At 33.2% G+C, this 27,252-nt stretch overlaps 1 protein-coding gene across 7 annotated transcripts in view; it reads right to left on the bottom strand.

The window, feature by feature from the left end:
* Positions 1-3,980: 3,980 nt before the first annotated feature.
* The window catches only part of ZNF280D (zinc finger protein 280D), a 138,245-nt gene continuing 114,973 nt past the window's right edge, over positions 3,981-27,252 (bottom strand). For all 7 annotated transcript variants that reach the window (XM_082733790.1, XM_082733789.1, XM_082733788.1 and 4 more), the window contains 2 exons: positions 11,409-11,464; positions 3,981-6,971 (listed from right to left, as the gene is read on the bottom strand). In XM_082733790.1, the coding sequence (XP_082589916.1) occupies positions 6,350-6,971; positions 11,409-11,464 (678 nt within the window). In that variant the 3' untranslated portion in view covers positions 3,981-6,349. The remainder of the gene's footprint in view (positions 6,972-11,408; positions 11,465-27,252) is intronic.

Genomic DNA, 27,252 nt, shown 5'->3' with positions numbered 1-27,252 from the left:
ATTCCCTGGTTTTGGTCTTGCTATTGAACATGATACTGCTTTTGTTAATTTAGAGTTTAGATCAATTTCTGATTTCATTTCAGCATGTTCCAAAAATATTACTTCTTTTCTTAGCATTTCTAGTTAAAGTATTTGCAAAGAACAGCAGCCTTTGGCAAATAATCATACAAATTAAGAAATGCCAACGAACTTACTTGATATATTTGAATGCTACATTTGGATGTCCCATCAAGGGTAATAGCACCATACAGATTCAGAAGTCAAAACTGCCAATTTAAGGAATTAATTTGCTTCTACATAGTACTTCTTGGAACACCATTGATGGGATTTACATAAAGTATACTACATACATAATCCTATTAATATTTATTTTATTTACAAGAATGACTCAACGTTAGTAGCAGACAGGAACAAACATATATTTGTAACATGGCAATAGCTACAAGCAAGATTGTGTGATCAGACAGTGACCACTTCTCTTCTACATCCTCCTGTTCGGATTCCTGGAAATGTTGACCTTACTCTTGGACTCTTGCTTTTGGGCTTGATTTCAGTGAATTCCTTCAATCCAGTAATGGCTCCAAATTCATTACTAAGCTTTAATTCTTGTTTAGTTGCAATACTTTCTTCTATTTCATCAATTTCTTAACTGACTTGTATTGAGATTCAGAAAAATACATAAATTTCCCAAGAAATGCAATGACGAATGCCTGCATAGAAACACTACCAGGCGGCCTCTTCTTAACCAAATTAGTAGTTTGAACAATTAGTATGATGGCCATATTCTTGATTCAGTTAAGCTTTGTTGCTTAAAGGTTTTCTCCTTTTTCTGATTGGGGATAAGAAGGTTTATCTCTTCCAACCCTTCAAGTATCTGAATTTCTGAACTTTCCCTATTCTCTATTTCCACTGGCAATCTTACCATTTCTCATCTGGGTTCGCTTCTTTCTTAAAATATCTTATCAAATGCTAACTAATATAGTAAACAAAATTGTTATACATACCCTTCCAATAGAGATACAACTTCACTATATTATTTTTCTTCCAAATATGGTAGGCAAGTTTACGAAATCTTCCACCACAGCTGAATGGGGATCACCTCATGTAACTTAACCATCTGTCATCTAAACCAATGCAATATAGTTTAATTTAGTAGTTTTGTTTCTTTTTATGGCAGCATTCCACTTTCAGGGCTAATCCTCTATCAGATGGATTAACTCACTTGAAATAAACTGCCTTAACTTAAAAATGTTTCTTTCTTCCTTATGCTGCATGTCCATCTAAATAAACAGGGACTCTCTGTTCACAGTCCCTCGGGAGCACTGACTGATGTAGTAATCATTATCACCATGTCCGAGAGAAAAGAAGGTTTTAAAGAGTCTCACATCAACATTTAAATGATCCAAGTCAGAAGTTACTTTTCACTTACAGCTTGTTGGCCAGGGAATCAGCATATAACCACATACTAGAAATATTTGGTGAATAGCACGAATGAAAATCACACTAGGTTAAAAAACAACAACAACAACAACTTTGTTTGAAGAGCCAAAGAAAAAAAATCTAGGTAAATAAACTCTTAACTCAAAGTAAAAAAAAAAAAAAAAAAAAAGTAAAATGATAGTGATTTTTTAGTTATTTACTGTTTTCATTGTACATTTTTAATAAATGTGGTATTTGATGACTTAAAGATTTGGTAAATAAAAATGACTCTAGACAAAAAAAAAAAAAAAAAAAGTTCATGCTGTAACAAGAGGGTGCCCATAACCATTTTGGGGAGATAAAGTTAAGTATTAGTATTTTTCAATGTATAAACCGAATACTCTTCAATCTAATATTGCACTTAGAATTCTAATACAGGTAATAACAACAAAATTTATGAACTAAGAGCTTCTCTGTCATGTTTATAATAGCAAAAATAAAAGAATGGTTATAAAATAATGATATATCTATATAAAAATATAGGGCAGGTGCTGGCAAACTTTTTCTTAAAGTGCCAGGTTTAAGCTTTAGGCTTAGGAGCTATATGGTTTCTGTTCTGTACAACTGTGCAGTTTCAGTGCAAAAGCTACAACAGACAACATGTAAACAAATGATATGGTTGTATTCTAACACAATTTTATTAGTAAGAGCAGGTGACCAACTATGGATCAGAGTTTGCTAGGCCCTGAACAGAACAATTAATGTCATGTTTTTAAGGCAGTGGGTGAGGACTGGAAGTATTTAAAAAATTTAAAGCTATTAGTTTAAATTCTCCCAAGTTCCCCACAAATGGCAAGTTTTACTTTAATATTTGGGTTGGGGGAGATTCATTTTTAAAAAGTGGTTGGATTGGGTGAGGAATGCAGTCAATTTTTCTGTTCTGTTTTCAGAAAAGCCAAATGACTCCAGATGTACTTGGGATATTTTCTGGAAATCAAAATCCAAGGTAACTCCTGTGACCTGCAATTATTCAGGCCATTAACATTGTAGCTATGGCTTCATTTATAGCTTAGTTCAATAATCTTCATAATGATGAAGTGTGTCATCATTCATCACACAGTATGTCATGAAAGAAGACTAACTTATTTTTAGTATTTTAAATAATGAAAGTGATTTAATAATACTTTTAAAAAGCAATCAAAAGTTACCTTTACTTATCTGTAAAAGTAATTTCTCAGGATACCTTATCCCTCTATGATGTTACATTTGTTACTACAGATGTATTTAATTCTTTACAAGATGATTCTAGTCAAGTATCTTTTTATTTATAGCTTTTGAGCTGAAAATTAAACATTGCCATAACTTTAAAAATCTACTTGACTATTCATTTTGTCTACATAGACCTGCAGGTCTCTCATTTTAAAAAAAAATCTCATTTCATTATCTCATTTAAAAAATACTTTAAAAATAACTGTTTCTCTCTTTTAATACTTAAGAAATATATGTCTAATGATTCATGTCTTAGCTGAAAGAACAAGTCTTAGTGTGAAAGTAATCTAGTAAAAATGAAATATTTGCAATCCTTCTTTAATGTCTACACACAACAAAGACCTCCTTCATTGAAGTCAGCACAAGTGAGTGGTTTTGGAATAATAATTTCGATGGAACAAAAAATGATCATGTCAACCATGAACTAAAAAAATGATACTACAGAAATCTAGAAATATTTGATAATGTTAAAACTTCAATAATTATTATACAAAGTATATCTTTAAATTACTTGCTATCTTTCTGATTAATAATATATTCATTTACTATATTAATAATATATTAATAACTCTTTCCTCCTGAGGTAAAATTCCTTAAATCCTATAAATAAAAGAGATCATTAGGTCCTTTTCTTTAGGTTAATAAGTCCTCCATTCCAAATGCATATAATCACTGTATCAGTAAATAAAACTACAATTAGTACCATCAATGGGAGGGTTATTTGCAAAAAGGTAATTTATTTTAAAAACAGACATTCAATATAACTATAGATATGGGAGAAAACACTAATTTCAGAATCAGATCAAATTTCATTTAAATCTTAGCTTTGTAACCTTACGCAAATAATTGCTTAGATATTTGGTTTCCTTATCTTTTTTACTTATAGCTAAAACAAGGTGACTTGTATCTTGTCAGTTCCTTTTTAAAATGTTTAGATAGTTCTTAAAAATTGTTATGGGATGAAAAAAATTCCAATTTCCTCCCTAAAACACTGGAGAGAAGCAAAGGGGAAGAAATGACACAAATAAAGATGGCATTCAGAGTTTCAGTATAAATTAAAAGTATACCCCACAAAATGAATATAATGCTTCATAGTGTCATTGACCTGCACTTAGAATCAACCATGACTTTATTGTTAGGTAACAGGGAACTATAATACACTAAGGCACCTTACTTAGTAGGTAGTTCTGAGGCAGTCACTGGAGTGCATCATTCCCTCTCACTGTCATATTAAGGTAGTCTGAGCACTCTAAAGCAGGCACAGGCAAACCACAATCCATTGGCCAAACGTATTTGTTTTGTAAATAAAGTTTTATTGGAACACAAGCAGACTATCATTCACATTGCATCTACAGCTGCTTTCAAACTATAAGGAAGAGTTGAATAATTGTGACCATGTGGCCCACAATTATTTACTATCTGGCCCTACACAGAATAAGTTTGCTGACCACTGAACTATAGCATTGCTACCCAAAGGTTTGATTTGCACACCAGAACTGTTTGTTACTGAATGGAAATGAGATGAGATGGTGTGAGAACATAAACCAATTATGTTAACCCAGTACAATGGTTATTTCAACTACACTTTTGTTTTCATTGCCAGACTTTCTCAATGAAGGACTTACAGTCTTGTACAGGTTCCTTTTCTCATAGTGGATAGGTAAAAACAGCTCATTGATTAGCTACTTTGAATACCACTACTCTAAAAGTACATAGAGCCACAGCAGAAGGAACTACCCAGAGCTCAAAGAGATAACAATGTCACTTAGAGACTTATCTTGGCACAGTGATCTAGAGTTTTGTAGCATTAGGTGATAGGTTTGGTAATTAATTAAACAGGATTCAGAAAATGGCCTTTACATAAGACTTCCTTCTATTCTTTGCTCCTCCTAAGATTTAAATTACTCCAAAAATCTTGTCTGCTATAGATTTGTGTTTCAACAAGATGAAATGTAACAGCTAACATCCCTCTCTCCCTATCTTTTCTTGATAGCAGGAAAGATGAAAATATTTGGCCCTCCAAGAACAACTTTTCAAGAAACTAAGTCAATAATATATTTTGCTTATTTAGCCTCTTTAATTTGCTGAACAAATAGAAAACTATAATAGTAAATTATATTTCTCTTGAAGTAAAAGAATTTTTAAAGTAAATCTATTCTCTGCAAACATTAACAGTATTATCCCCTGTACTTAAGTCCTAATTTAAAATAAATCATGCATCAATTAAAGAATACAGAATGAAATCCTACCGCTAAACTTAACATGAAACACAAGTATACAATTTCTAAAGGTGCCAAAGGTAATCCAACTCAAGTAGTTTTCTGAAAAATAAAATTATTCAGGGACAGATTTTTATTGCAAATATTTACTCAAAAACTACTATATACAGCAGAATTTTAATAGCCGTTTAAAACATTTAACATTCAGTGAAACAAAACTTGAGAATTCAAAGCACATTTTAAGAAGTAAAAATGTAGCATTTTCAATAAATTTTTTTTAGTACTTTAAAGCAAACTACTGTTATTCATATTATTTATTTCTATATCTATTATTTTCTAGATGATAAAAAAACTGAAAAAACAATTTAGCAGCCATTTTATGGGTAAAATAGGATACGGATAAATTAGGCTAAATATCCCAAACCAAGTTTTTACATCACTGCTTTAGGTCCCATTTGAAGTTTCTATTTTACAATTAAAGAAAAAGTCACTTAAACATGGCATGAGCCAGGACATGTTTTCAGTTTACTGCTTTACAATATCTACATTATACCATACTTTGGTTTGGCTTCCAGACCATTTTATGGGTCTATTTCTAAAGATCATTAAAACAATATTAAAAGCATAACAGCTACAGGAGTTTGAACAACAGGTTTCTATTTTATACAACTAGCACATCAAGGATTTCAGCACAGCTTACACATTGACAAGAAGCACAAATATAAATTTATATCTTAATAATTTCACTTTCACTGAAAGTTTAATTAAGGTAAGCTTACAGCCTGGCAGGCTAACACTTGTATGGAGGTACACAGATTCAAATATTCTGTTTACATGCTTCTGACAGTCTGGAATGTTATATTAAATCCAAAATTGATTTTATGTTCATCCAAATTCTCACTAGATCAATTAATTTAGCACTCTAAGCATGCTCTATTTGCCAGCATCATACTTAAAATTAAGCCTTCCTTAACAATGCCTATCAGCCATTATTTTTAATCAATTATTCCCAAAAGGTATGTGGTTCCAAATCTCTCCCTTTAAGTTAACTGAAAAGGATACACAGGTAATAAGAACTTTTAGCTTAGGACTGATGTAAGTTTCAAAAGCTTTGTTATTATAATTAATATTCTAATAATCGATTCATATTGGCCACAAAGTTCTTCTCACAAACTGTTAAATGAGAATTTTCCATTGCAAACGTAACTTTCACTAAAACCCTGTTACATGTTAAAGGCTTCCTGGAAATCCATAGAAATCATGCTATTATCAGTGAATTGATTTAAGAATCTGGGTTGAACATACAGGTAAAGTGTATACAAATGACTTCCTTCACATTTTCCTCTTTCTGAACTCCAATACAGCACCACTGAGCTCACCTGATAGCACTGTTCCAAATGTTCTAACCGTTGGTACACTAAATTTAGAATGACTAAAAAATTTCAACTTCTTTCTTTTTCATCTGCCAGGTCTACTGTTGTCTCTGTCGTGCTAGTGCTATCTTCTCCAGGAACACTGTCAGCTTGATCAGACTCTACTTCATCAGTCTTGGCTGAAGGATCACCACTACCTTTCTGAAGAATCTCTGTGGCTTCATACTCAAGTACCTCTGATGGAGTCAAAGGTTCTAAATGAATACTGCCTTGCTCACTAACATCAGAACTAACAGATTCAGGTTCATCTCTTTTTCTCAAAAACTGGTCAATGCTAACATCACCAGATGTTAACCGCAAATCCTTAATATTCTTCGAAGAAAACCTAGCTTCACTGGAGTTGGAATCTTCAATCTGATCACATGAATTTATGTTTCCTGAACTTTGACACATCTTCAACTCTGTTTTCTGACAATTGTGCTCTATTTGTTTTTCCTTTTCTACTTTATCTGCATCAATATTTGAATCATGACTGAAGATATTCTTTAACCCAGTCTTTTGGTCTCCGAGACAGGTATCATTTTCCTTATTTGAAACTGTTATGCTGTCTTCACTTTTTGTTGCTAATGAGCCTTCAAATGAATTTGTATCACATCCATTTTTTTCTTCCTCTGAAGCTTTATCTTGTTTACTGAAAAAATAAAGCCATTTGTTATGTATTTTTTCAGAACACAATGTATTTGAACACTATCAAAATAAAGACATGCTCTAAAAAACAAAAACGAAAAAAAGGTCTAGGTACATTTGCCAAAAAGGAGAAGAATAATGCAGGTCCCAAGTCCTTGCCATGTTAGAATTTAGGATTTACGAGTGGCCATTTTCTTAGACAAGAGGGTGAGAAACTCCAGAGCCACATGTTAAAAGAACTGGGGAATCTATCGAAACTAGTTTTAGTCCTGCTAATCATTACTTTTATCTATTCACACCATTGCTTGTCTTTAGTTGATATTTAAGCATTTTTATTAATTTATATGAGTACTTTAAATAAGAAGTGAATATATTTGAGAAAAAAACATTTTTTTAAAAGACATTATTTATTTATTTGACAGACAGAGATCACAAGCAGGCAGAGAGGCAGGCAGAGAGAGAGGAAGAAGCAGGCTCCCCGTTGTGCAGAGAGCCTGATGTGGGACTCGATCCCAAGACCCCAGGATCACGACGTGAGCCAAAGGCAGAGGCTTCAACCCACTGAGACACCCAGGTGCCCCATGAGAAAAAAAACATTTTTTAAATGATTTATGTATCATCTTAAAATGTCTTTCCCTATGCAAGATCAAATATGTATTTGTAAAAATTTCTCTAATTTTTAAGTTTTACTTAAAAAATATAAACACATGCCTGAAAAAATATATCTAAATATACAATATGCATACATAAACATGCATACATAAATATTTTTGTGTATATGAGTGTGTCTGTGTGTTCCCTACTGTCCTAGCATGTTAACAGAAAGTATATAGGGCATCATAAAACATTAGAAACAGAAGACTTTAAAGAGAATCTCCAGCTCCTTATCTAGATGTTACAATACATATTTTGCCCAAAATAAATTTAATGATTACAGATATCTTATTTCTTCTATTAATCTACCTGGAATTTGTACTTTTTCTGAATGAACGGACAAAATATCAAAGCAACATTATCAAACAGTCATTTATTACTTACTAACTTACATTTATATAAGTTAAATAAATCTGCTATTTATTTTGTTCTGATCTGTCTTTGGACTGTTCTTGGGCAAATACCACCTAGTCTTACCAATTACAGATTAACAATATATTTTATTATTTAATACAGCAAATTACCTACTATCCACTACTTTCTCCCTAAGTTTAACAGTGTAAAAATGTAAAAGACATTTGTACAAGAATGCTCATAAAAACAATGTTTAAATAGCAAATACAGAGGGGTGCCTGAGTGGCTCAGTTGATTAAGTGTCTGCCTTGGGCTCAGGTCATGATCCCGAGGTCGTGGGATCAAGCCCCAAGTCTGGCTCCCTGCTCAGGCAGGAATCTGTCTCTCCCTCTGCTGCCACTCTCCCTGGCTTGTGACAGTTCTCTTGCTTGCTCTCTCAATGAACAAAACCTTAAAAAAAAAAAAAAAAGTGAATACAGAAAAAACCAAATCTCTAACAAGAGAGCAATGATTTAATAAATTATGGTAGTAAATAGAAAAATATGAAACTTCCTTTAAACACCACTGGTTTCCAAACCAAATCCCATTAGGATTTTTTTAACTAAATATTCATTACTAAACCCATAAATTAATTTGGGAAAATGGCCTCTCATGCATTAGTTAATAATCAGTTATTTTCTGTCACAGTAAGTTTTCATTTTTCTTCATTTAGATCCTGTACATTTCTCATTTTTGTTATTGTGAATTAACTCCTTTGTACATTTTATTTTGTAATCACATGTTATTGACATACTGCAACATTCAGACTTTTATACCAAGCTACCTTAATTAATACTTTCATTAACTTCATTCTTAGCTGATTTCCTTGGATCTTATAGGTCAATTATACCATCTACAAATAATTACAATATTTTCCTCATTTAAATTTATATAATTACTATTTTTATTCAGATCTTACTGGACTAACTACAATTTACAGAAAATATTATATTATAGAGAAGTGATTAGTCTGCTTTTCCTAATGCCTTCACTGAATTTTTGTTAACCACTGACCTGTCTCCAAATTCTAGATGAAGAAAGGACTAGATCATTTTTCTAGTAAAGTCTAAGAGACAACTTCATAAGGCATTATTCCATAATTTTCTTTTCAGGGGCAATAGATTAATCAACCTCATTCAGTTAACAAGCACCCTATCCCTGACGATGTATAGCTATATATAAGATACACCACATAAAGGCAGACATGTGGAGATTAATTTAAAAGACAAAATAAAATTATCTTTATTGGAATTAAGTTCTAATTAGAATGTTAGATTCTCTTTTGCTAAGAAAAATTTTTAAAAAATATTCTTTTTTTTTATTATATGTTATGTTAGTCACCATATGGTACATCATTAGTTTTTGATGTAGTGCTCCATGATTCATTGTTTGTAACACCCGGTGCTCCATGCAATCCGTGCCCTCCTTAATACCCGTCACCAGTCTCACCCATACCCCTCCGTCCCTTCTAAAACCCTCAGTTTCTTTCCCAGAGTCCAAAGTCTCTCATGGTTCATCTCCCACTCTGATTTTTCCCCCTTCATTTTCCCCTTCCTTTTCCTACTGTCCTCCATGCTATTACTTATGTTCCACAAATAAGTGAAACCATATAATTGATTTTCTCTGTATATGAACCACATCTTCTTTATCCATAAGATACCTTGGAATAAACCTAAACAAAGAGGTAAAGGATCTATACTCTAGGAACTACAAAACACTCAGGAGAGAAACTGAAGAAGACACAAAAAGATGGAAGAACATTCCATGCTCATGGATTGGAAGAATAGACATCATTAAAATGTCTATCCTGTCCAGAGCAATCTATACTTTCAACGTCATTCCAATCAAAATACCAATGGCATTTGTCAAAATGCTGGAACAAACAATTCTAAAATTTGTATGGAACCAGAAAAGACCCTGAATCACCAAGGAAATGCTGAAAAAAAAAAACAAAACTGGGGGCATCATGCTGCCGGATTACAAGCTATATCACAAAGCTGTGATCAACAAGACAGCATGGTACAAAAACAGACACACAGACCAATGGAACAGAATAGACAGCCCAGAGAGGAACCCTCAACTCTATGGTCAACTAATCTTTGACAAAGCAGGAAAAAATATCCAATGAGGAAAAAGTCTCTTCAATAAATGGGGCTGGGAAAATTGGACAGTTATATACAGAAGAATGAAACTTGACCATTCTCTTACATGTACACAAAGATAAAATGAATGAATGACCTCAATATGAGACAGGAATCCATCAAAATCCTAGAGGAGAACTTAGGCAGTAACCTGTTTGACATCAGCCACAGCAACTTCATTCAAGACACGTCTCCAAAGGCAAGGGAAACAAAAGTGAAAATAAACTTTTGGGACTTGATCAAGATCAAAAGCTTCTGCACAGCAAAGGAAACAGTCAAGAAGACAAAGAGGCAACCTACAGAATGGGAGAGGATATTTGCAAACGACACTACAAAGGGCTGATATCCAAGATCTATTAAACTTCTCAAACTCAACACCCAAAAAACAAATAATCAAGTCAAAAAACGGGCAGAAGACATGAGAAGACACCTCTCCAAAGAAGACAAACAAATGGCTAACAGACACATGAAAAAATGTTAGCCATCAAGGAAATTCAAATCAAACCCACACTGAGATACTACCTTAACCCAGTTAGAATAGCAAAAATGGACAAGGCTAAGAAAGCTTCTAAAATAAGATAAAAACAGAGAGGCAGACAAACCATAAGAGACTCTTAACTACAGGGAGAAAACTGAGTGTTGATGGAGGGAGGTAGAAATAGGTGATGGCATTAAGAAGAGCACTTGTTATGAACAGCACTGGATGACATATGCTAGTGATGAATTTCTAAATTCTACCCTTGAAACTTTAACTATGTGACTTGTTAACTAATCTGAATTTAAATAAAATATTGAAAGAAGAAAAAATGTCTTGTGGTCTTCAGTGTTGGTCAGAGCCTTAAATTTTTTAAAGCCAATCCCCGAAGTTTGAAACTTTTCTGTTAAGGTCCCACCACAGAAGTAGCTTTATGAAGCTTCTGAAAATACTTTAGCAAAAAAAGATTTTAAGATTACCTTTTTGCAAAAATTGTCCTCATTTTGTAACTTGTAGGACCCTGTAACTGTTTTCATTTAATAGGGGCAATTAAAATCTGTTAACATTTTATTTACTAGTAAAAAGATGAACTAGTTAAAAATTTTACAACTATAAGATGTTTAAAGGATGTTCAAAAGATTTCAAAAATAAGGATCTACAGTATGTTTATGTTTAAATTAAACTAAAACAAATAAAATATGAACTAAAATAATACAGCTCAAATATCAGCTTTTTATGTAGTTTAACTTCAAGACATTCAGTTTTTCCTTATATTTACCTTTCAGAATTTGATGTTTCTGTTTCTCCTTCAGCCATATTAGGTCTTGCAATTTCCTGAAATGATTAAGAATATGTTTCTTTTATATTCATGGTTAAACTTAAATTAAACTACTCTAAGTATCCTAAACTTTCTGGATTAAAGGAATTTAAGTGTGCACCTAATATAGCAAAGAAATAGAAAAAAAACATTTACTAATCTAAAGTATGTACTATATAATAATTCTCAAAATTAAAAACAGAATTTTTAAAACTCTTAAAAAAATCAACAAGAATTTCAGTATACTAGAAGTCTCTGAATCAAGGTCATGAAACAGTTATCCAGTATAACACCTGCTTTTCATAGTAAAACTTCAGTGAGCCAGAGGCCAGCTTAGCCATTCATAACAATTACCAATCATTAAGCACATGATGCATGAGGTAGTATGTTAAGAGCTTGACTATCTCATTTAATCCTCATATTAGACATTTTCAATTCCATTTCTATGGTAGGAAATACAACTATGTAGGTTAAGTAGAAAATCCCAGGCAATAACAAAAATAAATGGTGAAGATCCAAATCTAGGTCTAGCTCTTAACTAGTACAGTGATTGAGGACTGTGAAATTGATAATGGCGTATTAATTACATACATTTTTTACTCTTCTAAAACCCTGGTAAAATGAGGCAAAGACATAAAACATTTTCATTCATAAAGACCATAAAAATACTAAAGCATACTGCCAATGAGATGTCAACAAATTTTTAGATGGAATGTGGCTGAAAAGTTGACTTTGCAACACGGAGGAAGTTACAACTAAGTATCTGAGTAGGGGAGTGCAAGGAGAAGAAAATTTGCCCAGAGAACTGAAGCAATCTGAACCAGTACGTAAAAAAGTGAAACACAAGGACTGCTGAGAGAGCCAATGCTCTTTCCCTCATTCACACAACAGATACCTATTCTTTCCTCTACCACAGAAGCTAAAAGTTAACTTTCTGAACTAGAGACAGTTTAGACTTATGAACACCAGGAACGGCAAAGGGAAGCCACGAGGCCCTGGGAGAAAACAGAAAAATTTAGTCAAAGTCCATAAACTGAATAAAGGTCCCCACAATTCTTCCTCTGCCTGGCTCCAAGAATGCCAGCACCTAGAGGAATCACTCTTCACCATCAACAGATGGAATCGAAAACACTTCTTTGGAGAAAATTATCAGTCTCAAGGAAGACAAGGTTTCCCATAATGACTTTGAAAGTTTATCTTCCTCACCAAAGAGTCAGCTCAGCATCTGATTTTCTTATGGTGAAGTCTAAACAATTCCCACACAGACTGTGCAGATTCTAAAGAGCACTAATCAGGAGGATTAACTAACCATCACATTATAATCCATGGCCGCAGTTCTCTAAGTGTATCTCACAGATACATTTGGCCTCCAAGACACTTTTAGGAGGTGGTGAAATTAAAACTCTTGGTACAAAAGCAGTAGTGGGTAAATATGCTGGCATGCTGGCATCTTAACATGAATCAAGGCAGTGGCATCAAACCAAACTGTACTAGTAATCACTGGCAAACACCAGCAGTAAAATTCACTTTATTAAATATCAATCTTTAAGTTCATGTCTTTTGAATTTTCTGTGTGATAAAAAAGCAAGTATGCATAAAGCCCTGCAATTGTCTATGATTGAGCTGCAAGCTGAACTTTGGCACAATTATTTCACAGAACATTGTTTTTATTTTAAAGGTTGAATGTCAAACTATGAATATTTAGACTTACTTATTTAGGAGATATTTTCTTGAAAATTGACAAAGCGAGCCTATCACATCAAAGAAAACAACCAACAGTGCTTTTTGTCAGTAATAAGATTCAAACACATGGTAAATTTTAGGAAAACTTGTATTCACCATTCATTAGATTTATGCTAATATGAGTGACTTGGTATGATACATAAAAGATGTCAGCACTTGCAAGATCTATGTAACTCAGCGAACCAGTATTTTCCAAATGACTAATTGATGATGTTGTAAAATCATGCATGAATAAAAGATTCAGATAGACCAACAGATTTGAATGTATCAAAGCTTAAAAAGTTGAGAGATATGGAATGAGATTCTACATTGCAAAAAACCTTTAAGAAATCTTCAACTTGTCTATTTTTGATGTAGTATCAAAAAAAATCACAATTATTTGAAAAGACTGTTGAAGTACCATGTAAGGCTGGATATTCTTCATATATTTTGACCACAATAACAACATATCACAACACACTGAACGCAGAAACATGTGAATCCAATCTACTTAACTAGACATTACAAAGATACGCAAAAGTACAAAACAATATCAGTGTTCTAAGTTTCTTGTTTTTTGGAAAATAGTTATTTCTCAGAAAAATGTTATTTATGTAACTATAGTAGGTTAGTTAGTTTGATTTTTAAGTTACAATTTTTTTAGATCTCACATTTTAAATTTCTAATATGGTAAATCTAATACTTTTTGAGAGTATATATATATATATGTATATATATAGAGAGAGAGAGAGAGAGAGAGAGAGAGAGAACACCCTTTGGAGTTTTGCAGTACACAACCTCTGTGACTATATAAGGAAGCCCTTGTCCCCATTCAACAAGAAGTATTCAAAAAACTCAGTCGTGCTTTACTCTCTAGTATATGGGCAGCCAAGGATCACCACACCATTGAAGACATCCTTTATTTATTTAGACAACCTTTTTTAAAGGTTTTATTTATTTGAGAGTAAGAGAGAGAGAGAATGTGAGCTGAAGGGAGAGGGAGAGAGAATCTGGGGCAGATTCTGAGTCGATGCGGGGCTTGATCTTATGACCACAAGATCATGACCCGAGCTAAAACTAAGAGTCGGATGCTTAACCGACTGAGCCACCCTAGCACCCCTGAAGACATCCTTTAACATCAGAAATATCAAAATGATAGGAATAAAGAAAGGAGCTAGGAGACATCGGAGACATTGCTGGGGACAAAAAGAAAAAAAATATAATAAACATTTAATATCCCCAAAGAAGCATAAGATGTTATTATATCCATTAAACAATTACAAAAATTATTAAGAGAAAAATGGAAGAATAAAAATATTAAAGAGTTCTTCAAAATTAAATATATGACAATTAAAATAAGAAATTAAGTTTAGAAATTTCTTTTTAAAGATTGAATGAAAAAGACAAAAAGTAGGAAGGCAAGAAAGAAGATACCACACAACTAGAGTAGGTAATGCAGGAAATATAGTGTCACATCAATAGGAGAGGATAAAGAGAGACAAAATGAACAAAGAAAAGTAAAAATTTGCCAAAGAAATAATATAAGAAAACTTGCCCCAAACATATATACCCAAATTACAAAGGCTTATTAAATGCCTATCATAATGAACAGAGAAAGGATGAATGGCGAACATATCATCATGAAATTTCAAAACACCAGAGACAGAGATCATCACTAAAGTTGCCAGAAGAAAAAAATAACCAAAATGCAAAGAAACTGGAGCAAGAATGATATCAGACTTATTAAATACTTTCAAAACTGCACAGGAAAAGTTATTTCTATGTACTTCAGCCAAACTATCTTTAAGTAAATATAGTTTAAAATACACAATGAGTCAGAAAAGATGCACCCTTTCTGAGGGAGTTGTTAGAGAACATGTTTCATTAAAATAGGAAATAAACAAAGCAAAAGGGAACTCCTAGTTTAGAAAATAGGATATCCAACACAAGATAGTAGCAGAAGAAAATCCTGATACAACAAACTATGCACCAGGCTTAGAGAACAACTAGTTTAAACTTAAGGAGATCTGAGAGGAGAGATTCAGACTTTCTAACAATTTTTTTTTTTTGATGTGTGTGAACATTTGGAAAAAATATTTCCAAACGCTAGACAAATTGCAACATTTTTTTTAAAAACAGCATTAAGTGTTATAAAAACTAAACAAATGAGTCAGTTTAACTCCATAAAAATAAAATAAGATATAGTAAAGGAGAAAAAATCATAAGATCTCAAAAACTTTGATGTAACTATGCTGAAATCAGTGCTATGTCAAGCCATACTGGAACTTGAGGTAAAAGGAAAAACACATATCCTTATATACACATTTTTCTTTTTTATTGTGGCAAAATACACATAAAATTTACCATCAAAACCACTTTTAAGCATACAGTTCAGTGGTATTAAATACATTCACATTATTGTGTGGCCATCAATATCATCCATCCCAACTTTTTCATCTTGTAAAACTTAAACAACCCCACATTCTCCCCTTCCCCTCAGCCCCTGACAGCCACCACTATCTCCATTATGCTTTTGACTATTCTAAGTACCTCATATAAGAGCAATCATATGGTATGCTTTTTTTTTGTAACTCATTTAATTTAACTCATTTAGCATAATGCATTCAAGGCTTATCCATGTTGTGGCATACTGCAGAATTTCCTTTCCTTTCAAAGCTGAATAATATTCCATTGTTTATGTATACTACATTTTGCCTATTCTTTCATTTATAGATGGTTACTTGGTTTACTTCCATGTTTCAGCTATTGTGAATAATGCTGCTATGAAAATGGGTGTACAAATACCTCCTTTAGTCTCTGCTTTCCATTCTTTTCAGTATACTCAGAAGTGGAATTGCTGAATCATATGTATTTTTTCTTTTGAGGAACTGCTGTACTGTTTTCCACAGTGGCTGTATCATTTTACATTCCCATCAACAGCACACAAGGGTTCTGATTTTTCCACATCCTCATCAACACTTGTTTTTTTTTTTTGTTGTTGTTGTTTTAAATAGTAGCATCCTAACAGGTATGAGGTGATATATTTTTTTTAAATAATTTTTTAAAATAAACACATAATGTATTATTAGCCCCAAGGGTACAGGTCTGTGAATAACCAGGTTTACACACTTCACAGTGAGGTGATATTTTATAGTAGTTTTTATTTGCGTTTCTCTAATAAGTAGTCCTATTGCATATCTTTTCATTTTAGTGGCTATTTATATATCTTCTAGGGAGAAGAGTCTGTTCAAGTCCTTAACCCACCTTATTAATTGGATTGTTTTTTGTCATTTGAGTTTTAGGAGTTCTCTAAATATTCTGGATATTAACTCCTTATCAGACATATGATTAACAAATATTTTCTTCCTTTTGTGGGTTACCTTATTTTGTGGATGGTGTGTCTGATGTACAAAATTTAAAAATTTTCATGAATCTAATTAGTCTTTTATTTCCTTACTTGTGCCTTTAGTGTGGTAACCAAGAAATCTTCGACAAATCCAATGTCATGAAACTTCTGTTTTCTCCTAAGAATGTTACTGTTTTCAGTCTTCTATTAAGGTTATTGATCCAGTTTGAGTTAATGTTTGCATATAGTGTTAGTAAGGTTCCAACTTCATTCTTTTGCATGTGGATATCCAGTTTTCCCAGCACTGTTTATTGAAAAGACTGTCCTTTCTCTACTGGTCCTAGCCTCCTTTTCAAAAATAATTTCAGCCTATATCTGTGGCCTTATTTCCAGGCTCTTTATTCTATCCCACTGGTCTATGTGTCTGTCTTTATGCAAATATCACACTGTTTTGATTTCTGTAGCTTTGCAGTAAGTTCTGAAATCAGTGTGTCTTCCAGTTTTGCTCTTTTCAAAACTTTTTTTTTTTTTTTAGCTCTTTGAGGATCTTTGAGATTTTATATAAATTTTAGGATGCAATTTTCTATCTCTATAAAAATTTTTTAAAATGCCTTTGGGATTTTTGTACAGATAGCAATAAATCTGTAGATTACTTTTGGTGATATGGACATTTTAATAATATTGTCTTCTAATCTGTGAATATAAGCTGTGTTTCCATTTATGTTTTAATTTCTGTCAGTAAGGTTTTACAGTCTTATTTTACAAGTCTTTCATCAATTCCTATTTTTTTTATGCTACTACAAATGGAATTATTTTTGTAATCTTCTTTTGAGACTGTTCCTTGTGTTTAGAAATGCAACTGATTTTTGTGTGTTGACTTTGTATCCTACTTCTTTACTGAATTCATTTATTAGTTCTAACAGGGGTCTTTTTGGTGGACTCTTCTGGATTTTTACATAAACAGGATAATTTTACTTTTTTCCAGTTTGATTGCCTTTTCTTTCTTTTTCTTGACTAACTGCTGTTTCTGGGCAGAGTTAAATCTAGCTCTAAATGTCCACTAAATCTGGCTTATTAAGTTCTCTAGTTCCTTACTTACATCTGATTGTTCTATACATTAAGTGGGGTTTTGAAGACTCCAACTGTTATTGTAGAACATCAGTTCTTTAATTCTGTCAGTTTTAACTTCATGTATTTTGGTGATTTGTCATTTATAATTGTTGAATCTTCTTGCTATATTGAACCTTTTAATATATAATGTCCTTTTTTCCTTGTAACCTTTTTTCATTTAGTCAATTTTGTCTGATATTAGTAAAGACACTCAAGTTCTCTTTGGATTATTATTTGCATGGAATATCTTTTTTATCACTTCACTTGAACTTGTGTATTTTATTTTTTATTTTTTAAAGATTTTTACTTATTTGTCAGAGAAAGAGAGAGAGAGAGAGCATGTACACAAGTATGGCAAGCGGCAGTCAGAGGGAGAAGTAGGCTCCCTGCTGAGCAAGGAGCCCAATGGAGCACTCGATCCCAGGGCCCTGGGATCATTACCTGAGCTGAAGGTAGAAGCGTAACCAACTGAGCTCCCCTGGAATCCCTAACTTGTGTCTTTATCTCAAGTGAGTCACCTATAGATTATATGCAGTTGGGTCCCGTGTTTTTATCCATTTTTCTAACATCTGTTTTACAACTGGAGAGTTTAATTCATTTACTTTTAAATTAATTACTGATAAGGAGGGATATATATCTGTTATTGTGTTATTTTTAATATGCTTTATATAACTTTTTTGGCACTCATTTCCTCTACTACTGACTGTTTGTTTAGTTGATTGTGATGAAATGTTTAAATTCTTTTTTCATTTCCTTTGTGTAAAGTTATTTTTTGTGTGTGGTTACCATGGGAATAACATTTAATATTCTAAGGTTGTCACCCTCTAATTTGATTTTATACCAGCTTAAATTCAGTAACATATAAAAACTCTGCTCCTTTACAGCTCCATCCCCACCCCTTTTGGCTGTTCTCACAAAATTACATCTTTATAAACTGTGTACCCAGATCTACACAAATAATTATTTTAAGTGCATTAGTTTCCTAAATTATGTAGAAAACAAGATTTGGAGTTAGAAATCAAAGTTATAGTAATGTTAGCTTTTACACTAATATCTTTTCTTTTTATGCATTTATCTCTTAATTCATGTAGAAAACAAAAAATAGTTTAAAAGCATTGTTAAGATAGTACTAGCTTTTATAATTTCCCATGTACTTACCTAATTGAGATATTTATTTCTCCTTGTATCTTTGAGTTACCATGTACTGTCCTTTCATTTCATCATACAGAACTCCCTTGAGCTTTTTTTGCAGGGCAGATCTAGTATTCACAAACTCTCTTAGGTTTTATGTCAGAATATCTCACTTTTGAAGGACAGTTTTTTTTATTTTTGAAAGATTTTATTTGTCAGAGAGAGAGAGAGTAAGCACAAGCAGGGCAAGTGGCAGGCAGAGAGAGAAACAGACTCCCTGCTGAGCCGAGAGCCCCATGTGGGACTGCAGGACTCGATCCCAGGACCCCAGGATCATGACCTCAGCCAAAGGCAGATATTTAACCAATGGAGCCACTCAGGCGTCCCTTGAAGGATAGTTTTAACACATAAAATTATTGAGCTTTTTTTCCTTTTAGTATTTTGAAATATATTGGTCCACAAACAGCCTTTTGATTGCCAAAGTTTCTGATGAGAAATCTGTTGATAATCTCACTGAAGATCCCCGATATGATGATTTGCTTCTCTCTTGCTGCTTTTAAGATTCTTTGTTCTTTGAGAGTTTGATTACAATGTGTCTGAGTGGATGTCTTTGATCATCTTACTTGCAATTCACTGTGCTTCTTGATGTTTACATTCATATGTTTCATCAAATTTGGTAAGTTTCCAGTCATTATTTCTTTATGTCTCTGTCTCTGTCAAATATTCTCTGGAACTCCCTTAATATGTATGGTGGTCTGCTTAATGGTAGGCTCTAGCTGCCTCAGGCTCTGTTCACTTTTCCTCAATCTTTTTCTTCTCTGTTCCTCAGACTCAATGCTTTCCATGGTACTGTCTTCAAAGTTTGCTGATTCTTCTTCTATCTGCTCAAATCCACCTTTGAGTTCCCCTAATGAATTTTTCATTTCAGTTAATGTACTTTTCAGGATGTCTTTTTTGTTGCTTTTCAGGTATTCTCTCCCTTTAATATTTTCATTTTGTTAACATACTGTTTTCCTGACTTCCCTCACATAACCTTTTGTTCATTGGGCATATTTATAATATTGTTTTAAAGTCTTTGTCTAGTATATCTGCCATTAGGTCTTTTTTCAGGACCAGTTTCTATTGAGTTTTTCCCTTTGAATGGGTCACACTTGCCTGTTTCTTTGTATGTCCTGTGATTTTGTTGAACACTGGACATTTGAAACTAATAATGTAGTAACTTTGGAAATCAGATTATCCCCCTTCCCAGTGTCTGCTGTTTTTATTTCTTTTGATTGTTGTAGGCTATCTCTGTTCCTGGGATCAACATGAGATGTAAACCTCAGGTCTTCTCATGTTTAGTCTGAGCTTTTCTCTGGGCAAGTACAACCACTTTCTAATTTAACCTATATATGTGATTATTTTTGAATGGCCTTATCTTTAATGTAAGGCTCCTAAAAGGGGAAAAGCACAAAATTAAGTGGAATAAAAGGGCATTGTATCTTTTAAATCTCCTGAAAGTCACTTCAGTTATAAAGGAAGGAGCTTGCAGCAATGAGGAGAGGTGTAACCTCAATGTGCCCACTTCTGTGGAATGCTGTGGTGAGAAGCATCTATTAGTGACAATAGCACAGATACTCAATATTTGGAGGCCAGTATCCTTTTTGGGCACTGTGGCCCCTTAAGCTGTGTGCAAGCTGCTCCAGGAACATGAGCACAGCTGCCTGCTATGTGGCTGAAGGTAGGGAATGGGTAACTGCTACTGTGCTGAATGCTTACACTGACTGATATTAATTACAACATACTGCCCAAGTCTTCCCAGGAAGTTGCAGGCATTCAACAGACTCTAAACTTCCAAAATACAGGAATATTCCATTTTCCTTAAGCACATCACAGATATTGCATTTTATTTTACAAGTTGAAGATTTATGGAAACCGTGGTGCCATCCAAGCCTGGATGACAGCCTAACTGTTTATTACATAGTTTACCAAATGTTTTGAGCCCACTGTTGAGACCTATTGCTCAGGGGGAAAAAAAAAAGATTCCTTTCAAAATATTCTGCTCATTGGTAATGTACCTGGTAACCCAAGAGTTCTGATGGAGATGTACAGTAAGATCAATGATGTTTTCATGCCTGTTAACACAGCTTCCATCGTATAGCGCTGGACCAAGGAGTAATATTGACTTTCAAGTCTTATTATTTTAAAAATACATTTCATAAGATTATGGCTGCTCTTCTGATGGAAGGTCTGAAAACCTTCTGGAAAGGATTCACCATCCTAGATGCCATTAAGAACATCCATGATTCATGGGAAGAGTTCAAAATATCAACATGAATTGGAGTTTGGAAGAAGTTGATTCCAACCCCTATGAATGACTGAGGGGTTGAAGACTTTAATGGAAGAATAACTGCAGGTGTGGTGGAAATAGCAAGAGAACTAGAATTTGAAGTAGAGCCTGATGATGTGACTGAACTGCTGCTATCTCATGACAAAACTAATGGCTGAGGGGTTGCTTCTTACGGATAAAAAAAAAAAGTGATTTCTTTAGACGAAATCTACTCTACTGGTGAAGATGCTATAAAGACTGTTGAAATGACAACAAAAGATTCAGAATATTACATCAACTTCATTGATAAAGTGGCAGAGTTTAATAGGATGGACTCCAATTTTGAAAAACGTTCTATTGATCAGCCAGTAGCCATCAACATGGAGGCAAGACCCTTTACCAGCAAAAATATTATTACTTGATAAAAGTTCTGATGATGGTTAGCATTTTTGGGCAACAGAGTAATTTTAATAAAGGTAACATACATTGTTGTTTTAGATGCAATGTTATTACATACTTTATAGACTAAAGTACAGCATAAACATAACTTTTATATGCACTGGGAAATAAAAAATTCATTTGACTTGCTTTATTGCAATATTTTCTTTGTTACAGTAGTCTGGAGCCAGAGCTGTGATACCTGTGACGTATGCCTGTAGTTACATCAGACAGATTCTGCCAGTACAACTGTTGCCTCCGTGGGAAAATAGATTCCTGGTGCTTTCTACTCTGTCATTTTCCCAGAATCCCAGAATGCTTTTTCTCCTCAAAGCATCAGTTGAAAAAGTAAAAAGTAGGTGTACTGAACTCACAAAAGTAATTTAAGTTTAAACATTTCTACGAAAACCAGAATTTATTGTTTCATTTTACTGGCTTTACAGGAAGCAAGCATATCAATATCTTCAAACCTAGTTCTTTTCCCATCTTGTTTTCAAATAAGCAAATTGTCATGTTTATCAATTTCTCTTGACCAAGTGATGATTTTAAATAATTTAAAACTAACTTCAGCTTACTGAAATATCTTTTACAGGATGCTACTGTGGCTGCTATTATTTTAATATTTTGATTAACACTTTGCTCATCTGTTTTAGAGGACCAAAATACACTTCTTAATATTACAATTTGTTGATGCTGTGATAACCTATTCTACATGAAATTTCTATAGAACTTAACTTGTTCTTAACTCTAAGGGCAGAGTCAGTGGCTGCTTTTTGTAAATCAGTATCATTTATAGAAAATAGCTTTTTTCTGGCTTAAAAATTCAAAATCTGCAGACACTTCATTTAATTTTTCACATATATATTTCAAATATGAAGTTAGCCCATTTACAATCTTAATGTGGATTTAATAAGCGTTCTTCCTATAATTATCAATATTATCATTCACTGATTCATGCATTTCTAATTTATTTTGTCTAATTAAAAAATTCATGTGAATATTTACATCTCTTGCTCAAGTTTTATATTCACTGAACACATTTTTAAAATTACTTTCTTTTATTTGTTAAAAGCAAAGGGACAGGACTTTTATTAAGCATACAGCTTTATTTATGGTCATTTTTCTGATTGTAGAGTTTTATTAACTTTTGCTACTTTGTTCAAAATATCATTCTATACAGGTAATTTGTGGAAAAATTTAATATATTTGTAGGAAGATGCTTTTGAGTTCAACATAATTTTGACATTTGATATTAAATATTTTCATATTTAATAAACATTTTAGTTTGGATGCAAAGTGTCTCAAGTGCATTTGATCTTAATGCCTATATCTGTATGTGATTTCCATTTGTTTTTGGAATAGAAAAGAATATTCCATCTGCTTGTTGAATTACCCCACTTCCAAAATACATATATTTTCTAAAATAGTAAAAAAGATAATCATATTAGAATTGACAGATGAGGCATTTTTTGATATTAAGTTATGATTATGAGTTGAGCAAGGTACAAATATGGCATAATTATTTTTTGGGAGAAAAATTTTATCATTTTATCTTTTCCTCACAATTCAGAGAGAAGTTTTTAACTTTGAATTTCACAGTAATTCTAAGAGTGTCAATGTTAAAGACTTCAAAACTTTCAGTATCTGGAAAATTGTGTTTTTCCAACCTAACTTGTTACAGTGCCCTATAACTCTGATAAATTTTTGCATGTGTTTTTCATCTTCTGCATGATACATCACTTGACTTTGCAGATGCCGTACTTTAAAAAATTTTTTTGATATACATTTTCAGTATATTTTTAATTAATACACACAGTTAGACATAATAAACATTTAACAATCAAATAGATGTACATATTAACATTTGTATAAAAAATATAAAACATCAAACATTACAAACAACAGAAAATTATATAACAGGACAATTAGATAAATGTTAAGACAGAGGAATTTATCCCAAGTCAAAGAACAAGATAAGGTCACGGCCAAAGATTTAAGCGAAACAATATAAGTAACATGCTTGATGGAGAATTTAAAGCAACAATCATTAGGATATTCACTGGGCTTGAGAAAAGAATAGAATACATCAGGGTGACCCTAACCACATCGATAAGAGTTAAAAAAGAATCAATCAGAGATGGAGAATATAATAAATGAGACTGGAAACAGGGCTGATGCAAGGAACAGCAGGTTAGGAGAAGCAGTGGAATGAATTAGTGACAAAGAAGACAAAATAATGGAAAATGATGAAGATAAACAAAAAATAGAAAGAAGAATTATGGGACATGAGCATAGACTCAGGGAACTCAACGACTCCATCAAACATAATAATATTAGTATTACAGGAAGAGAGAGAGAAAATTTCCTCGAATTTATTTGAGGAAATATTAGCTGAAAACTTCCCAAATTTGGAAAAGTAAACACATCCACATCCAGGAAGCACAGAGAATTCCCATCAAAATAAAGAAAAGCAGGCCAACACCAAGACATACTGTAATCAAATCTGCAAATATGGTGATAAAGAAAAATAAATCTTAAAAGCAGCAAGACAAAAGTCCTTAACTTACAAAAGGAAGACCCAGCTAGCTGAAGATTTCTCAACAGAAACTTGGAAAGACAGAAGGAAGTGACATGATACACTCAAAGCGCTGAATACAAAAAATCTGCAGCTAAGAATACTCTATCCAGCAAGGCTAGCATTCAAAATAGAAACAGAAATAAAGAGAGTCTAAGACAAACAAAAACTACAGGAGATTTTGACCACTAATCTAGCCCCAGAAGACATACTAATGGTGACTCTTTCAGTGGAAAGGAAAGACCAAAAATGACAAAGGCAAAAAATGATCAGAGAAAATCTCCAGAAATAAGGACAAAACAAGTAATGAATCCCACTTAAACTGCACCAAATATAGTAACATATCTAGGGATAAACCTAGCCAAAGAGGTAAAACATCTGTACTCTGAAAACTATAAAACACCAATGAAAGAAACTGAAGATGACACAAAGAAATGGAAAGACATGCCACTATGGATTAGAACAAATGTTTTTAAAATGTCTATACTACCCAGAGCAATCTACACATTAATGCAATCCCTACCAAAATACTGAGAGCATTTTTTAGAGAGCTAGAACAAACAATCCTAAAATTTGTATGGAACCATGAAAGACCCCGAACAGCCATAGCTATCTTTTAAAAAAGAAGCAAAGCTGGAGGCATCACAATTCTGGACTTCAAGTTATATTACAAGTTGTAGTTATCAAAACAGTATGGTACTGGTACAAAAACAGACATAAAGATCAATGGAAGAGAAGAGAAAACCAAGAAATGAACCCACAACTATTTGGTCTATTAATCCTCAACAAAGCAGAAAAGAATAGCCACTATAGGGGCGCCTGGGTGGCTCAGTGGGTTAATTCTCTGCCTTCAGCTTGGGTCATGATCTCAGGGTCCTGGGATCAAGCCCCGCATCAGGCTCTCTCCTTAGCAGGGGGCCTGCTTCCTCCTCTCTGCCTGTGTCTCTGCCTACTTGTGATCTCTGACTGTCAAATGAATAAATAAAATCTTTAAAAAAAAATAGCCACTATAAAAGAGATAGTCTCTTCAACAAATGGTGTTAGGAAAGCTGGACAGCAAGAAGTAGAAGAATGAAACTGGACTATCTTAAATTATAAATTATACATAAGAATAAATTCAAAATGGATGAAAGACCTAAATGTGAGATAGGAAACCATAAAAATTCTAGAGGAGAGCATAGGAAGCAGCCCCTTGACACTGGCCATAGCAACTTCTTTCTAGAGATGTCTCCTGAGGCAAGGGAAACAAAAGCAAAAATAAACTATTGGGACTTCATCAAAATAAAATCTTCTGCACAGCAAAGGAAATAATCAACAGAACTTAAAGGCAACCTGTGGAATGGAAGAAGATATCTGCAAATGACATATCTGATAAAGGGTTAGTATCCAAAATATTTAAAGAACTTTTAAAACTCAACACTCAAAAATGAATAATCCAATTCAGAAAGGGGCAGAAGACACGAACAGATACTTTTCCAGAGAAGACATACAGATGGCCAGCAGACACATGAAAAGATACTCATCATCAGGAAAATACAAGTCAAAACTACAATGAGGTATCACATAGGCCTATCAGAATGGCTAAAATCAACAACACAAGAAAACAACAGGTATATGAAGAAAGGGGATCCTCTTACACTGCTGGTGGGAATGCAAACTGGTGCAGCCCCTGTGGAGAACAGTATGGAAGTTCCTCAAAAAGTTAAAAATAGAACTACTCTCTGATCCTGCAACTGCACTACCAGTTATCTCCCAAAGAATACAAAATACTAGTTCAAATTCAAAGGGATATGTGCACCCTGATGTTTATAACAGCATAATCCATAGTAGCCAAATAATGCAAACAGCCCAAGTGTCATTGATGAATGGATAAAGAAGATGTGAGATATATATATATATATATATATATATATATATATATATATGGCATTTATATACTTATAATATTATAATTTGTTGTAATATATTATATATTTATATATTGTTATATATTATATAAAATATATATATAAAATATTACTCAGCCATGAAAAATAATGAAATCTTGCCATTTATAACAATATATGGATGGAGCTAGAGAGTATTATGCTAAGCTTAATGAGAAAGAACAAAGTGATGGTTATCAGAGTGGAAGTGGGTGGAGGGATGAAAAATTAGGTGATGGGGATTAGGGAGTGTACTTGCTGTGATGAGCCCTGGATGTTATATGGACATCTTGAATCACTATCTTATACACCTGAAACTAATAATGCACTAACTGTATGTTAACTAACTGGAATTTAAATTAAAAGTCAAAAAGAAAAAAAGAAAGAAAGAAAAGCATCTGTACCTGACTCCTCTCTGTTATCCATACCTGTGTTATAATGAAATTTCACTAAAACTGAAATTGGAGGGGAAGATCCATGGCATATATTTAGTTAGGGAACAACAGCAACAGATTGTTGCAGTATATAGAATACACTCAGCAGCAGAACAGAAGCTATGTTAGAAGCCACTAAATCATATGGATTCCAACTATAATATAGTACATGAAAGGAATTAATTTTTTTTAAAGATTTTATTTATTTGTTTGACAAAGATCACAAGTAGGCAGAGAGGCAGGCAGAGAGCGAGGAAGGGAAGCAGGCTCCCTGCTGAACAGAGAGCCCGATGTGGGGCTCGATCCCAGGACCCTGGGATCATGACCTGAGCCGAAGGTAGAGTCTTTAACCCACTGAGCCAGGTGCCCCATTAATTTTAAGAGAAAATGTAAAACTATAGAAATGAAAAAAAGTGATACCAGGAAAATCCTACCTGGGCATGCTAACAATTCCAGTACACTGCATCTGATCAAAATCTTGAAGACTAACTCAAGCTATTCATCCTATCAGAGGTGTACCTAAAATAAGTACCTACATCTATTCAAAGAACTATCCACATCACATATATTCTTGAAATAAACATCTGGACCAAAATTGGTCTATGTGGCCTTCCATTCAATAAGGCATTCCTTTAATTACTTATGGCTTGCTAAATTTTTAGTGTAAAGTTTTTTTTCTTTTAACAAAAAATAAGCTTAAGAAATTTGGTTTTTGTATAAAGGTGGCTTCATTTGACACAGATAAAATAGGACAATCAAAGGAAAATAAGAGTATGATGATTTATTTTAATCAAATATGAATATATCAGGAAAGAA

Source organism: Mustela nivalis (assembly GCF_964662115.1).
Source record: "Mustela nivalis genome assembly, chromosome: 6".
Lineage (NCBI taxonomy): Eukaryota > Metazoa > Chordata > Mammalia > Carnivora > Mustelidae > Mustela > Mustela nivalis.
Note: the sequence above shows the minus strand (reverse complement) of the source record. Positions and strands in the feature narration are given on the sequence as shown.